This window comes from Sander lucioperca, chromosome 2, assembly GCF_008315115.2.
Source record: "Sander lucioperca isolate FBNREF2018 chromosome 2, SLUC_FBN_1.2, whole genome shotgun sequence".
NCBI classification, from domain to species: domain Eukaryota; kingdom Metazoa; phylum Chordata; class Actinopteri; order Perciformes; family Percidae; genus Sander; species Sander lucioperca.
The window spans coordinates 4974413-4989202 of NC_050174.1; the positions used below are offsets into that span (position 1 = coordinate 4974413).

The following is a 14790-nucleotide window of genomic DNA, read 5'->3' on the forward strand; positions in this document are numbered from 1 at the left end:
AATCAAAAAAGTTTAGCCTATTATTATTTTTGAACTATGAAATTAAGCCTTTTGTAAAAAAAGAGTACAAACAGGTTTTATATCATGATAACTTAAATTAATGAATCTGAAAACCTTTCACGGACCCCCTGGCAGTGCCACGGACCCCTGGGGGTCCCCAGACCACTTTGGAAGCAGTGCTTTAGATTACAGCTCTTTTCTGTAATTAGAAGAATGTTATATGTTATAAAGTTTGTGGAATTAAACTTGTGTGTATGTCCTCTTGACATTTCTGCAATTATTAGCGTATATAACCAAGAAAAATATGTAGGCTATACCAGAGATGCTATAATGCATACAAAATGTTTAGCTAGCCTACTGAGTACTGACTGCCTGATACATTTGGGGTTTTCAAAGTAGGCCTCATTCATTGCAAAAACAAAAACGACTTTTTCATAATGTTTTATCCAGTTTAGCCATATATCAATGTTACAGCAAGGATTCGAACACGTTGCGACATGCCTACATTTCTTGTTCTTGACTGGAAAAGATCATCTTGTATTGTTCCATAGTTTTTCTCTACATCACATGACTTAATTGTGTCCTGACGTCATCACCCTTCACGGAAGTCAGCAATGGTGATGGTGGCGGCCTCGTCAGCCTAGCAGCAGGAAGAGGATGTTTGCGTCCAGTAAAAGAATAATATCACCTGATTATAAGTCTTTATAACAGAGTAAACCGACGTAGAGTTTTTCTGTTGAGTCTGCTGGGGTTCAGACAGCACATTCCCTTACTGGAGCCGGCCTATGTGAGTTTGAAGCAGGGCGCTGGATAAAATGTCCCTTTTCCAGTCGGCACTGGATTTCCTAGCCGGCCCCGGCTCGTCCGGAGCGGCCAGCCGGGACCAGAATGATTTCGTCGGACAAGTCGTTGAGCTTGGTGACTTGAAACTGAGGATCAAGAGGGTGATCGCGGAAGGTGAGATGGTGTACCAGTACGAGAAATGTTGTTAACGTCTTGTGCGGCTAGACACGCTAGCTAGCTTAACTAGCTAACAGGCTAGCATTAGTGACATACTTCGTATAGCGTTTGCAACTGCAGAGCTATGAGTCACCAAGTAAACACCAGTTGATAACTTGGTTCCGTGTGTGTCGAACAAGCAGTAAATCCATTTCCAGATTCTGATGTGCGAAGGTGATGGTTGGTTGGAAGGTTGCAGCTTGCATAGCACGTAACCCATTTATTCTCGCTGAGCTGTCATGATAATAGCTGCAGCTACAGCAAAGCTGCATTTTACATGTCCACCAACTCCCAGCCCATAGCTTGCTACATACCTCAGACCTTATCATCTTCCTTGGCAGCAAGACATGTTTGACTCAAGAGAAAGATCATAATAGAGGGAGCAGAAAGGAAGGCCGTGGCAGAGGGAAATTATCAGTGATGACAATCTTGTCACCAAAGCAATACTTAGCTTGGTAAATACACACACACACACACACACACACACACATATATATATATATATATATATATATATATATATATATATATATATATATTTTTTTTTTTTTGGTATGTAAGGAGTCGTTTAATGTTAATGTTAATTACAAAAACAGACGCATCTGCAGAGCTATTCTGGATTCCTTTTTGTGAAATCAAGGTAGAGATTGGTTAAGTGCCAGTACTCCTTCCCTAATGCCTCCCTCTTAGACGTATTCATGTGTTTATGGCTAGGGCTGCAAGAGTAACAAATGAAGAAAACAAAAGATGAAATGATGAAACCTGATGTTAACATTTCTAATACTTGGTACTTGGAAGGTCAGCATCAGCAAACATTTTGTCCAGCTGAAACTTTTTTAAGTTTGACTAGTTTGCCAGTTAATTGCCATCTCAAATAAAAAAAGGATTTTTGCTGATTATTTTTGATACATATATTATTAGGCTGTTATCTTATATATGAAACTCTTTGTCCAATCATCCTATGCTGGAGGAACCACTATTTCAGCAACAGTTGATTAAAATAATGTATCTGAGTTTCAATCTGAAAGATCAATCTGTATTTGTTTGTATGCAGCAGCTCTCTGGTTACATGACCCATGCAAACCCAGAGATCAGGTTTCTTCTCTGTGGCAGGGAACAGGGGTTCTTACCCTCGCTGCAAAGTGGCAAAACAATCTAACTATCATGAATATTTTTAGTTACTTGCAATAGTGTCTGATAGAGCAGACAGTAAATGTGTAATCTAGATTTTTATTTTGGTTTTAGTCTGTTTAAAAAATACTGGTTAAATTAGATTTAACCACAAATTGTATTTGAAATGCATTTAACAAGAAATCGTTTTTTAATCTTTTGTTTAACATGCAGTGAGATCAGTTAGGCCCAAAAACAAGTAAGTCATTGCTCGGTGTAACAGAGTTTCAGCATGGTCAGACCAGTAGGTCAGAGTTGAAGTCATGATCCATGGTGTAGCTTCAGTGGTTCAGCAGACAAACTCTCAACTGACTGTTGACTTTTTAGCGAATGTAGTAGTGACATTAAAGAAGTGGGCAAGTCTCTCTGTTGTGTCTTTGAAAAAGTGTGACCCATCTCTGTCCACCTTCGGGAACTTGCTGACTGACAGATTGTTTCATCACCGTATGTGCAAGGAAACTGTTTTGGATAGAAACAGCCTTTCCTTTGTAATTCAAAGTACCCACTTCCATGTCCACTTTTCGAAACTCTCTGACTCATTCTGACGTGTTCAGTCCGTTTGTCGGTGTTTTAAGCCCCCAACGTCTCCTTCCAGGCAGCGCTGCCTGAAAGACACTAGGATTAGGTTATGGTTATGGTTAGGGTTAAGGTTAGGTGCCTTGAAGTCAACGGTCGCAGCGCTGCCTGGAAGGAAACGTTGGGGGCTTAAAACACCATTGAGCGTTAAGTCCCAACTGCATTCTAAATGTATGTGTAGAAAACAATGTCCTTCTATTAGATATAGTTATGGATTATAAAACTATAGCAGCAGATTGAAAAAAATGTCACTGGTAAGGCTGCGAAAAATCGATTTAACAAGATGATTTTTGAGGTCTTTAAAATACCAGAAAATATTGTAAAAATCTTAAACAGAGAAATGTTCACAGTTGAGAAGCACCAGTTAATGGTTTACATTTTTGTTGGATAAATGATTGCTTAACTGATTGTTAAAACAGTTTTTCTTCTTTCTGTATATATACTATCAACTAATTGTTTCAGCACTAATTCCACTCTGATCAACAGTATAATCACAGTGTTAGTACAGCTATAGTTACATAGTTGGTCAAAAGGCTTACAGTGAGGGAACACACACTTCAAATCAAAGCAGATGGTAAAATCACATATCATTTTACACTAAACCTTTGCCCTTTTCAAACTCCCATCCTGCTCTTTGAAAAGTGCCTTTTGTTGTGTTTTCCTCAACAACATCTTTGGTGAGAGAATACAATGGATGGCTGTAACCAGATGGTTCTATCTTTTAAGGGCCATGACTAGTTTGTCTGTCTGCTGTATTAGCCACTTGGGCAGTTAGGCAACACTCATTCAAGGTTTGTTGCACTTCAAAGAATTTGGGTAGCCACATAATGCTGTTGAGTAAATTTAGGAAAAAAAAGTCCTCACACAGTGATGGTTGTCATGGTAGTATTGAGCTAAGTTTCACAACCACATTCTCTGTATTCTTCAGGTTAATAAGGCTGTTTTTTTGGACCAGGGGAACCTGACTGGCCTTTTCTTTCTTTTGACCCTCCTCTAAGCAGGTGAAACCGCAGATGAGAGACGTCTCTTTATTCAGAGCTCGAGTGGATACGCTGTTTCATTCCTTATGTATTCCTGTAATCATTTAACACAACCACAAAGATCATGATCTAGAAAGATTTAATACGTTTGGGTATAATGGAGTAGGATTTTTTTTTTAAGATTATTTTTTGAGCATTTTTAGGCCTTTTATTTGACAGGACAAATAAAGTCATGAAAGGGAAGAGAGAGGGGTAATAACATGCAGCAAAAGGCCGCAGGTCGGAGTCGAACCATGGCTGCATCGAGGAGTAAACCTCTATATATGGGCGCCCGATCTACCAACTGAGCTTCCCCCGGGCGCCCTGGAGTAGCATTTTGACCCCCATTTTCAGTATTTTTCTTGGAATAGATTTTTAATTGGAGCAAAGAAAATGGAGCCTTTTAGTTTTCAGTCCCTCCCTTTACCAGCACAAGACGGAGAAAGACGTGTGATCCCCACAGGGATGGCTGTGCGTCCTCACAGCAAAGTCACTGGCATGGCTCGTAAATGTTGCTGTAATGGACAATAAATGATGTTCTGGTTTGATAGCCAGTTGTTGCATTTTGTGTTAAGTGTAGTAAGGTAAAGTGTGCGTTAAGTGTAGGGCATGGGCTCAAAAATGCAATGAAACCAGTGTTTGCCTTTTATGCTAAAGATAAGGGTCAGCAATCATGAGGTTGCTGGTTTGAATCCCAGACAAGGTTAAAAATTCAGGACTGGCAAAATAAGTCTCTATTCATCACCTGAGCAATCTTCCCTATGTAAATAAAGATTCAAATCTTGACGGTGCTCTTTCAAGTTTTCACAGAGCAAAGCAAGGCTTGTAGTTGATTGACTTATCACTATGGTAACCTTTCCCTGGCCTGTGGCTTGCTAAATGCGTAGACATACACAGACACACACTTGACAAAAACGTTAAAGCAGCCATATTATGCTCATTTTCAGGTTCATAATTGTATTTCAAGGTTGTACCAGAATAGGTTTACATGGTTTAATTTTCAAAAAACACCATATTTTTGTTGTACTGCACCACTCTCTCTCACTGCTGCAGATCCTCTTTTCAGCTGGTCTCTGTTTTAGCTACAGAGTGAGACCTCTTTTCTTCTTCTTCTTCTTCTGTACTATCTTTGATTGCACTTGCACATGCCCAGTAGCTCAGATGTAGATCATGTCAGCTAGCTAGCTCCATAGACAATAAAAGAAAGGCTGTTTCTACAACTTCGGTCAGTTACAAGGCAGGATTAGCTGGGAGACTTCTAAATGAGGGCACACATGTAAGTAGTTCTTTTGTAGATTATGGTGAACTTGTGTGTGTTGTAGCAGTGCTTTGCTATTGAGAACGAGGTAGCATGCTAGCGTTAGCATTAGCGTTAGCTAACGCTATGAGCTAATGGTTGCGGTTAGCCTGCTCGTTTCAGGCTTGTGACGTCACAAGCCGTGCCGATTTTGAACAGCTCACCCAGAGACTGAAGGCAGGACACATTCAGAAACTGTATCTCACTCAAAACAGCATGGGTGGATTTTTTTCAAAGTTTGTATGTGTTTGGAAGCACCAGAGACACAACATAACACCCCAAATCCCAGAAAAAGTGTTTTTTTCATAATATGGGCACTTTAAGAAACCAAAAGTTCTTCTCCACGAGCCACAGCAGTTTTTAAATCTAGAAATAAAAGGTTGCGCTTTCAAGAGAAATACATTGTGATGTATAAAAAAAGTTATGATTGTGTATATACTGTATGTATAGTAATTGTCATAATTTTAACTTTTCACATGCATACAGACTATATTACAACCAATGGCCCATTTAAATAACTGGGCTCTCAATGGCACAGATATTTTTTCTCCATCAATTACATTGTAATTAGAACAATGTGGTGCTGTTCTATAAAAACATATGTCTAATTGAGAACAGTCTGTCCAGCTTTATGCTATTCTGTGAAGGCTCAAAGAACTAGCTTGGCTCCGCCCTCCTATGTGCTTCCGCTCAATTTTCATTTCCCTTCAGTACTCCGTCTGGGTTTGCGGTATATTCTTAGGTTTTCTCCGGCCAAATATTTGACGGTCCAATCAGCGAACCGAGGGAGTAGCTGAGAACGATGACATTGAGGACGTGCGCTAGAAAGATGCGAGCGAAGCCATTCGGTCCGTTGTGGCAACGCTGCCGAATATCCAGAAGTTAAAGCCCGAGCTAGAACAATATTTGCTGGGTTGTGTTGGTGGCCATGATGTTGTGGCCCTCCTCCCCACATAGGTCGGGAAAAGTTTGATTTTCCAGCTCGCTCCGTTCGTGGCGAAGGAGTTGGCTAAGGCTAACGCTGGCGATGCTAATGCTAAATATAAGCCGATAGTTGTCGGTCTCCCCGATGAACATGCGCATGACATACGTCACGACCAAACGTTAGCGATTGGTTTTGGCAGATCCAGAGTAGCTCTGGGCAGATCCAATAGTTTTAAACTTCAACAGAGTGCCCGCCTTCAAGGAATTTAACACGTCAATGGAGAGAGGCCAGACTCTCAGAGTCTGGTAGAACCAGGCTATCAAAGAACACCATAGCAAGCAAAAGTGATTCTCCTACCTCCCTAATATGTGTCTGATTATTTCTGCATCATGACCCATATTGTCACCAGTTCAGGTTTAAGCCACACCTTCAGTGAAAAGGTGTATATTCAGCAGGGGCTTAGCGGTGGCTCAAACAAAACTTAGAAAAGTAAGCTTGTGACAGGCAGGTTGCTTGTGTTGTGTGTTCTTTAGCAAGGCACGTAAGCTCAAATGTCTGTAATGTGGCTGCTCAGTAGCCAACAGATAAGACTGTGGTTATACGTGGCAGCTCCCTGGTTTGTTTATGAGTGTGTGAAGCAGGGCGTTGCTGGAGGTTTTAGTGCTCTCTGCAGTCATAAGGTAAAACTAAATGAATTCAGTATCGGGAATATTGGTAATGGGATGTGCTATTATCTCCACCTCCATTGGATTTTTTGTTTTTACAACTCTACTCCTTTAAACTGACTCACGTGACCTAACAGGACACAATGTGCGATAATGGGACAATAAGTGCAATATCAGGGACATTAACATTCTGTATTAACCATGTACTCTTATACTACTTATACTTCACATTTAATACATACATATGTATATGCAACCCACCTAGACTGATCCTACTGTTAACTTGTTTATATCTATATGATCCATACTGTTAACCTGATTTTGACATTGTATGTATTGTATACATTTTGGATTTGCACCTTATTAGCACCTTATTGTTATCTTAGACTTTTTATATTTGCACTCTTCCCACTTTGTATTACATCTGCTGCACAGCGATTTCCCTTGGGATAAATTAAGTTTTATATCTATATGTTCCCTTTATTTTTGGCTCATTTATTGTTGTTTTTTTGTTTGTTTTTAATAACTACCCTAAGTGATGGCACAAAGCAGTGACATAAAATACCAAGTCTGAATGTTTTAGTTTCAGTACTTGGTTGTATGTTAGAACCCCACAGCCAATCATCACTTTAACTCATTAAAGTCCACCAATCATACGACGACTAATCAGACATAGAAAATGTGACATTAATTCAAGACAGTAGCTAGATTAAACCTTGTTACAACACATCCTGCTCTGCATCACACAATTTCCACAATACATTGAACATCAGCGACTGATGATTACGTATCACTTTAAGAGCCTAAGAGTGCATGCACTATTCATGTAGATGTAATTGCCAGTAAACGATGCATATGACATCCTGGTTTCTCTCTGTACTCTCTCAGGTGGATTTGCCTTTGTGTATGAAGCCCAGGACATGAGCAGTGGTAAAGACTATGCCCTCAAGGTAAGATAAAGGTGTACCCACTGAGGAAATTCTACCTGTTGCTGCATGTTACATGTTGAGCCACTCTCACTTTTTTGGCTGTAGTACTCTATATTGTACTTTCATTCATCCACTCATTTGTCAACAGGCATGGTGATGGTGAAATGATGCACTGAATCAGAAACATTAGCTCTATCCACATTGATTCTGCATTCTACAGTACATAGTTGTGATATGTATTGAATACTACATATTATTAGTAAATACCAGTCAGTACATAGAATGCAGTATGCACTGCGTTACTACATATGAATGGACTCTAACATCCAAGTGGACGTGACCCTCTACAGTAAAACACTACACATACATTTAGACACTATGCTCTCCTAACCCCTTATGATGGAACTGTTAAAAAATGTGAATGTGGGCATCTACTTCTCGTGCTATGTTGTCAGTCATATTGCTCAGGAAACATTCCTTGAGAATTAGGGCTGCACGTTATGAGGACATATATCTAATTGCGATTATTTTGACTGATATTGCGATTGCAATATGATTCACGATATTGAAGGGAATGATCATGTTTGTTCATTCATTGTTCATTGACTAATATTAAATCTTAAAAAATGAAAATGATTAGTGTGATTTTTGCGAGGATCTGTACCAAAGAAATATTTTTTCTTTAGTCTGTAGGATAGGATTTGTAGGCTGGGACGTCTCTGCAGCACCACAATACTTCATTCAGAATGGTTTGACACATATTTTGCCATTAACAAATATTGCGCCCCCCTGCAATTTGGATATTGCACTAGTGCATATTGCGATTTCGATAAAATTGTGATTAATTGTGCAGCCCTATTGAGAATGTTGTTTCTTAGAGAATGACAAGGCTCAAAGAATTATGGCAGGTGGCCGGTTAGCTCAGTTGGTAGAGCGGGCGCACATGTGCAGAGGTTTATTCCTCGACGCAGAAGGTCCAGAGTTCGAATCCGACCTTTGATGTCTTCCCACCTCTCTCTCCCCTTTCATATCTCAGCTTTCCTATCCAATAAAGGCAGAAATGCCTCCCAAAAAAAAGAATTATGGCAGAGATTTGATTATGTGGGGACCATCTGCTCCATACTTTATAATTCTGTCCATGTTGTATATGTACTCCTGCATTCCTCAACTAAATTAAACACTGCAGATACTGATTTGTTTTTAGTATTTAGTATGAAGACTTTGGGGAAAAATTAGATTCAGTTGGGCACTTCTTCGTAATACTGCTGAACTGTGTAGGTTACGATGCTTTGTTTTGTTTATAAGTTCAGCAATTAACTGTCAGCACTTAATGCAGGACAAATAAATAATTGATGCACATGGGAGGACAAGATAAAGCGTGTTTGTTCAGCGCTCTTAGGTAATGTTTCGTAAAAAGGTGACCTCTCACCTGATCACAGAGCAGCAACGAACCAATGGTCTGTGTCTGTGTGTGTGTGTGTGTGTGTGTGTGTGTGTGTGTGTGCGTGTGTGTGTGTGCGTGCTTTTGTTTCAGAGGCTGCTGTCGCATGAAGAAGAAAAGAACAAGGAAATCATACAGGAAGTCTGCTTCATGGTATCCTTAATTATTTCCAGGGCATGATGGAAAGGCACTATGATCAGTTAGTTTAGATATTTTCTATTTTAGCACATAGCAGAGGGTAACATGTGACAAAGGCAAGTTAAACTGTAACCCATGGCTTCACAAGATTGTGGAATGCATCTCCAGCGTAGTGTACTGTCATTACTAGATCACTAGTAGTTTACTGGCAACAGCGCACATTTCAGAAGGCGCAATACAGAAACTGATATATATTTACAGTGTTTTACTTACACAGACTTTGAATTTGTGAATCTTTCCTAAAGCACTCTACTGTGTTTCTTGTTTGAAAAAAGTAATGGGCGGGACAGAAGATTTAAAAATCTGATAATCTGTTTTCATTGACAGATCTGTTATTTACTTGTTTACTTCCATTTTTTATGGAGTTACAGTTTTTATCGAGGAGATAACTCAGTCAGCGAAGGGAACTAACAAACCTTCTGGCCAGCAGCTAAAAAAAATGCTGGGACATCTCTTCTACTGTTGCGCAAATGTCGTTTCATGCCGTGTAGCACATTGTGGCGGCACAGGCTCTTGGTAAATGAAGCCCCGTGTTCCTGGTACCATTGCGACATAGTGTTTTTAGAACTTGATTATTTGCATGATGTTGCCTCAAATGCTGACGAGGCATAAAAATAAAGTCTAAAGTCACCCGCGAATTCTTCCGATCACCCAACCACAATCTCTTGCTGCTTTCAATGTTTGACCAGCGAGCTACAGTACAGTTTGGGAATACAATTGCTCCTTTGAGACTTGGCTATGCATCAAAGTGGAAGGCAGAGTAGGTTGATTTCAAATCGTTGGAAATCAATGGCCACAATAACTGATTAAACTCACTATTTAATTAGTCACTTTGATTTTTTTATCATACAAAACGCCCTCCAAAGTGGTTGGTAGATTTGACAAGCCACAGGTAAATCCTACCAACTCTGTCACCAGAGGATGAGTAACACAGCAGTAGTGTTTATACTGTATGTTCCTTGACCTGCTCGCTCTATAGAAAAAGCTGTCCGGTCATCCCAACATGGTTCAGTTCTGCTCTGCCGCCTCCATCAGTAAGGAGGAGTCGGACACCGGGCAGGCCGAGTTCCTGATCCTCACCGAGTTGTGTAAAGGTAACTACACGCATTCCTGCACACTTTTTCTACTTATTCTTCTACCTGTTATCTTTGTTTACTTCACTACTGAATCCGTACTAATTCATTCAACGGATAAAATTGCAGTAAGTCTGAGTAGTCGGAGCCATTCACCTAGTAACTCTAACTGAAAGGCACTCGTGATGAAATGGTTTCCCGTCTGCAGCCTTTCTGCTTCCTGCTCTGCTTCCTTTCTGTCTGACTGTTCGTTTACAACAGACTTTGTTTTCATTCAGTAGTGTTGTTTTTTCAGCTTTGTGTGCGACCTTACTTAGCCATGAAAAATAAGTATTAACACTATTCAGTCGTTTATTCGATGTGTGTGAAGCACCTTTTCATTATTTGATTAACTATTTTATTGTATGATAGAAGACATTTATCTGCAGTGTCTCGTGTTTTCCCAAATGAATCGTACAACTTGGAATCAACAGACAAAAAAAAAAGGCATCTGTGTAGTGACAGGTGTTACTCTTCACTTTGACTTTCATTCATCCATCTGTTTTTTTTATTTATTTATTTATCTCTTCTCCCCCAGGTCAGCTGGTGGACTTTATAAAGCGAGTAGAGCAGAGGGCTCTCCTGTCCTGTGACACTGTGCTGAAAATCTTCTACCAGACGTGCCGCGGCGTGCAGCACATGCACAAACAGAAGCCTCCAATCACACACAGAGACCTCAAGGTATGTTGTTCCTCGGTCGTTGGATGAGAGTGAATGATGTATCAAAGAGCTGGTGAATCGATCAATACATTTTTATTTGTCACGTGAAATCATACGAGGTACAACTCCAGTGAAATGTAAGCCCAGATTGATAAAGTATCCGTGATCTGCAGCTCCCTGGAATGAATGAATTAAATGCAACACCTCAATTTAACTACATTTTAGTTAAATATGAATAAGATACGGCAATTGATCTAACTATAAACTACTAATTGGTAATTAAATGTGTATTGAGTGACATACTAACCCACTGTTCTTACTTGATATGTTGCAGATTGAGAACCTCTTGATTAGTAACCAGGGCACCATCAAGCTGTGTGACTTTGGCAGCGCCACCACAGTGTCCCATTACCCTGACTACAGCTGGTCAGCACAGAAGAGGTCCATGGTGGAGGATGAGGTACACACACACACACACACACACACACACACACACACACACACACACACACACACACACACACCAGTTAATGGTTTACCTCAACATTGCCCTCCTTATACAATACATTGAGGCTTAACATTGGTCTTGTTTCAGATGATATTGAAAACACCTATATAATAAAGTTTTTATTAAATGTATAATATTTTCTAATTTCTCTATGAAAGTCAATTCTTCAATTGAAAGGGGGGAAAAACACATGAAGAAATTACAGTGGATCAGTGACAATACTGGCGTCATGGTGTTTGACAGAAACCAGAAACGTTTGATTGAATTAACAGCTAGAGGTCCAGGAAGCACAGATGAACAAGGTTTCAATTGTTGAAAAATGAACAATTATAATAATACCATAACCACATGGACACACACACACACACACACACACACACACACACACACACACACACACACACACACACACACACACACACACACACACACACACACACACACACACACACACAGCCTCAGTATGCAGAACCCCAGAGATCCCGGTTTGCTAAATGTAATAAATTGCAAGTCTATCTGGCACCTGTGTTCAGACTAGCACAAAAGAGATGCTTGAGGAAAATCTGAGGTGGACGGCTGGTTAGTTTAGATTTGAATAATTTGTTTCAAAGCATGCGTAGCTCTCAGTGTGGGAACACATAACACATGTTTCCTTTTCATGTAAAACAGTTTTTTCTCCAAAGGTTGTCAAAGCATTTTCTTAATTTTATAAATCTTCCTCAGAGAAAAAAGAAATGACTTCAGTTAGAGCCAAAATGTACCAACATCTGACTATAGCTGGATGCTTGGCTCTGGTTTTATCTACTACAACACCCCACATGGGTCCAACAGCTGTGTTTTGTGTGGTTTTAGTTTTTTTTCCTTTTTTTTCCTGTTTGTGTGTAGATCACAAGGAACACCACTCCAGCGTACCGAACGCCAGAGATGATCGATCTCTATTCCAACTTCCCCATCAATGATAAACAGGACATCTGGGTCAGAGCTTTTACCTTTTTATTTTCTGTCCACCATTGTCACAGCTAATCCAAGATGATCAAAGATCAAAACATCCCGTTTAGTGATTGGTAGATGTTAGGAATATTGAGTGTAAATAAACAACACTAAAAAGCTAAATTATTATGTGGGGTCATTGACAGACATTAGTTAGTCTTTTCTCCGTTAGTTGTTTGGACACAAACACAAGATTATCTACTGACAGTGTTTTGTGTCAATGTCTTTTGTTGTGATTTTTTTCTCTTTTCTATTCATTAAGAAAGGTGGCTTAAGAGTTTATTGTTGTCTTTATTATTTCCACTCTCCCACGCAGGCCTTAGGATGCATCCTCTACCTGTTGTGTTTCAAGCAGCACCCGTTCGAGGAGGGAGCCAAGCTGCAAATCGTCAACGGAAAATACTCCATCCCTCAGAATGATGTCAAGTACACTGTGTACCACAACCTCATACGTATGTACCTTTCTCTTATGCCTGCTAGTTTCTGCCTGCCTGTCCATTTATTCATCCATCTCTCTATTCCCCTCTATTCTTCTTGCCCACTAATCACAGTGGTCCCTACAGGTCAAATTTACTGTCACCTTAAACGGCCTGAAATATGTTTTGAATTGGATCTCTTGACATAACGTTCATATAGTAGTTCATGGTGGAATGAGCTCCCTATTGATATCAGGATGGCCGAAAGCCTACGCATCTTCCGACGAAGGCTAAAAACACATCTCTTCTGACTGCACCTCGGATAAAAAAAATAAAATAAAATATATATATTAGTGATAATTTCGTCAGACGAGACAAGACTAAATATGTTCGTCAACGACCTTTTTTTCCATGACTAAGACAAGACGATGACGAGACTGCACCAATGTCCAAAAACGCTGACTAAGACTAAATTAACATGCATTATTGTTGACAAAAAAAAAACGAGACTAAAATGTTTTGCATAAAATAAAAACTAAGATAAAATCTCTCTTCATTTTCGTCTACAATCGTCTCTACATTTTCATCATGAGATAAAAATTAGTGCAGTGCCTGTTTGGAGCGCGTGCCTGTTCCAAACAGGCCGGTTGCTTGGTTCCCAGTATTTTTTTCCCCCACAACTTTATCTAACTAAGCTCGGCTCATTTAGAGATTCAGCGTGTCCCCTTTTTTCCGTCTAGCCATCACACATGCAGGTAGCAATGTGGCCCAGGCGGGGGAGGGAGGAAGCCCGGTTCAGCCCGGTTCAGCCCGGTTCAGCCCGGTTCAGCCTGCTGCAGTGCGTAGCGATGTGCCCCGGCCCCAGGCAAGGGAAGGAGACAGGTTTAACCTGCTGGTGAAGCAGCTCTTAAACAGCTTGCAGAACGGCCAGAGAAATGTATGATCTATACAAAACAACGTGCTGTAGAGCCCGAGAGTCCTGGCGCTTATCTAACGTGTAAAGTTGCATTCAACAAAAATCATTCAACAAGTGTATTTTGTCAGGTAATTATGACATTTAACCAATATTTGAGATGTGTGAAACACTATTTGACTGAAATAGTTATCAGAAATAATCTCAGAAATAATTTATTTAAGAAAAGACTAAAATGTTTTGACTAAAACTTGACTAAGATTCCTTGAGTTCTCTTTTGACTAAAACTAGACTAAAATGACGAAACTTTTAGTCGACTAAAACTTGACTAACAAAAAAAGATATGTGACTAAATATGACTAAAACAAACAAGGACATTTGGCACTAAGACTAAATTAAAAATAGGTGACAAAATTAACACTAATATATATGTATATATTCTTGAAGCTGCACTTTCATATGGCTCTTTGTAGTTTTGCTTATTTAAAGCTAATGTACTTGCACTTAGTACTGGAGTTTGCACCTTCAATGTTGAAAGCACTTAATTGGAAGTCGCTTTGGATAAAAGCGTCAGCTAAATGTAATGTAATGTAATATAGAAACAGAGGAATGCCATGACAAGTTGAATATTGGCAATACCACCAGTACCTTGTTATGGCTAATTTAGTTAAATTAAACAGCTCCACCTGGTGGAAAATGTAAATCTGTCAAATTCCTGGCAGATGTCCAGTGGCACAAAAGTATCAATAATAATGAACTTAAAAAGAATATATAAAATAGTACATTTTTATCATTTTGATTATTCACGTCGATTGCTGTGCATGTGATTAATGACAAATTGTTACTAATTAATCTTATACATCCGTGATTTCCATAGTTTGCAAATAATTGGCTGTTGTCTTGTTCAAGGATTGCTTCCTCTCCATGTCCATGTTTTTGTCATCCCTCTCATCATTAACTACCTCTTTTACA

General features: G+C 39.6%; 1 protein-coding gene across 4 annotated transcripts in view; it reads left to right on the plus strand.

Annotated features, from left to right (window-relative positions):
* The first annotated feature begins 592 nt into the window (after positions 1-592).
* Positions 593-14790, plus strand: part of gak (cyclin G associated kinase) — a 29692-nt gene continuing 15494 nt past the window's right edge. For 2 of the 4 annotated variants that reach the window (XM_035990967.1, XM_035990968.1), the window contains exons 1-8: positions 593-957; positions 7540-7601; positions 9115-9174; positions 10199-10313; positions 10870-11012; positions 11326-11451; positions 12385-12474; positions 12806-12941. In XM_035990967.1, coding sequence (XP_035846860.1) covers positions 816-957; positions 7540-7601; positions 9115-9174; positions 10199-10313; positions 10870-11012; positions 11326-11451; positions 12385-12474; positions 12806-12941 — 874 coding nt within the window. In that variant the 5' untranslated portion in view covers positions 593-815. The remainder of the gene's footprint in view (positions 958-7539; positions 7602-9114; positions 9175-10198; positions 10314-10869; positions 11013-11325; positions 11452-12384; positions 12475-12805; positions 12942-14790) is intronic. The other 2 variants (XM_035990963.1, XM_031304991.2) reach the window with 1 other exon arrangement.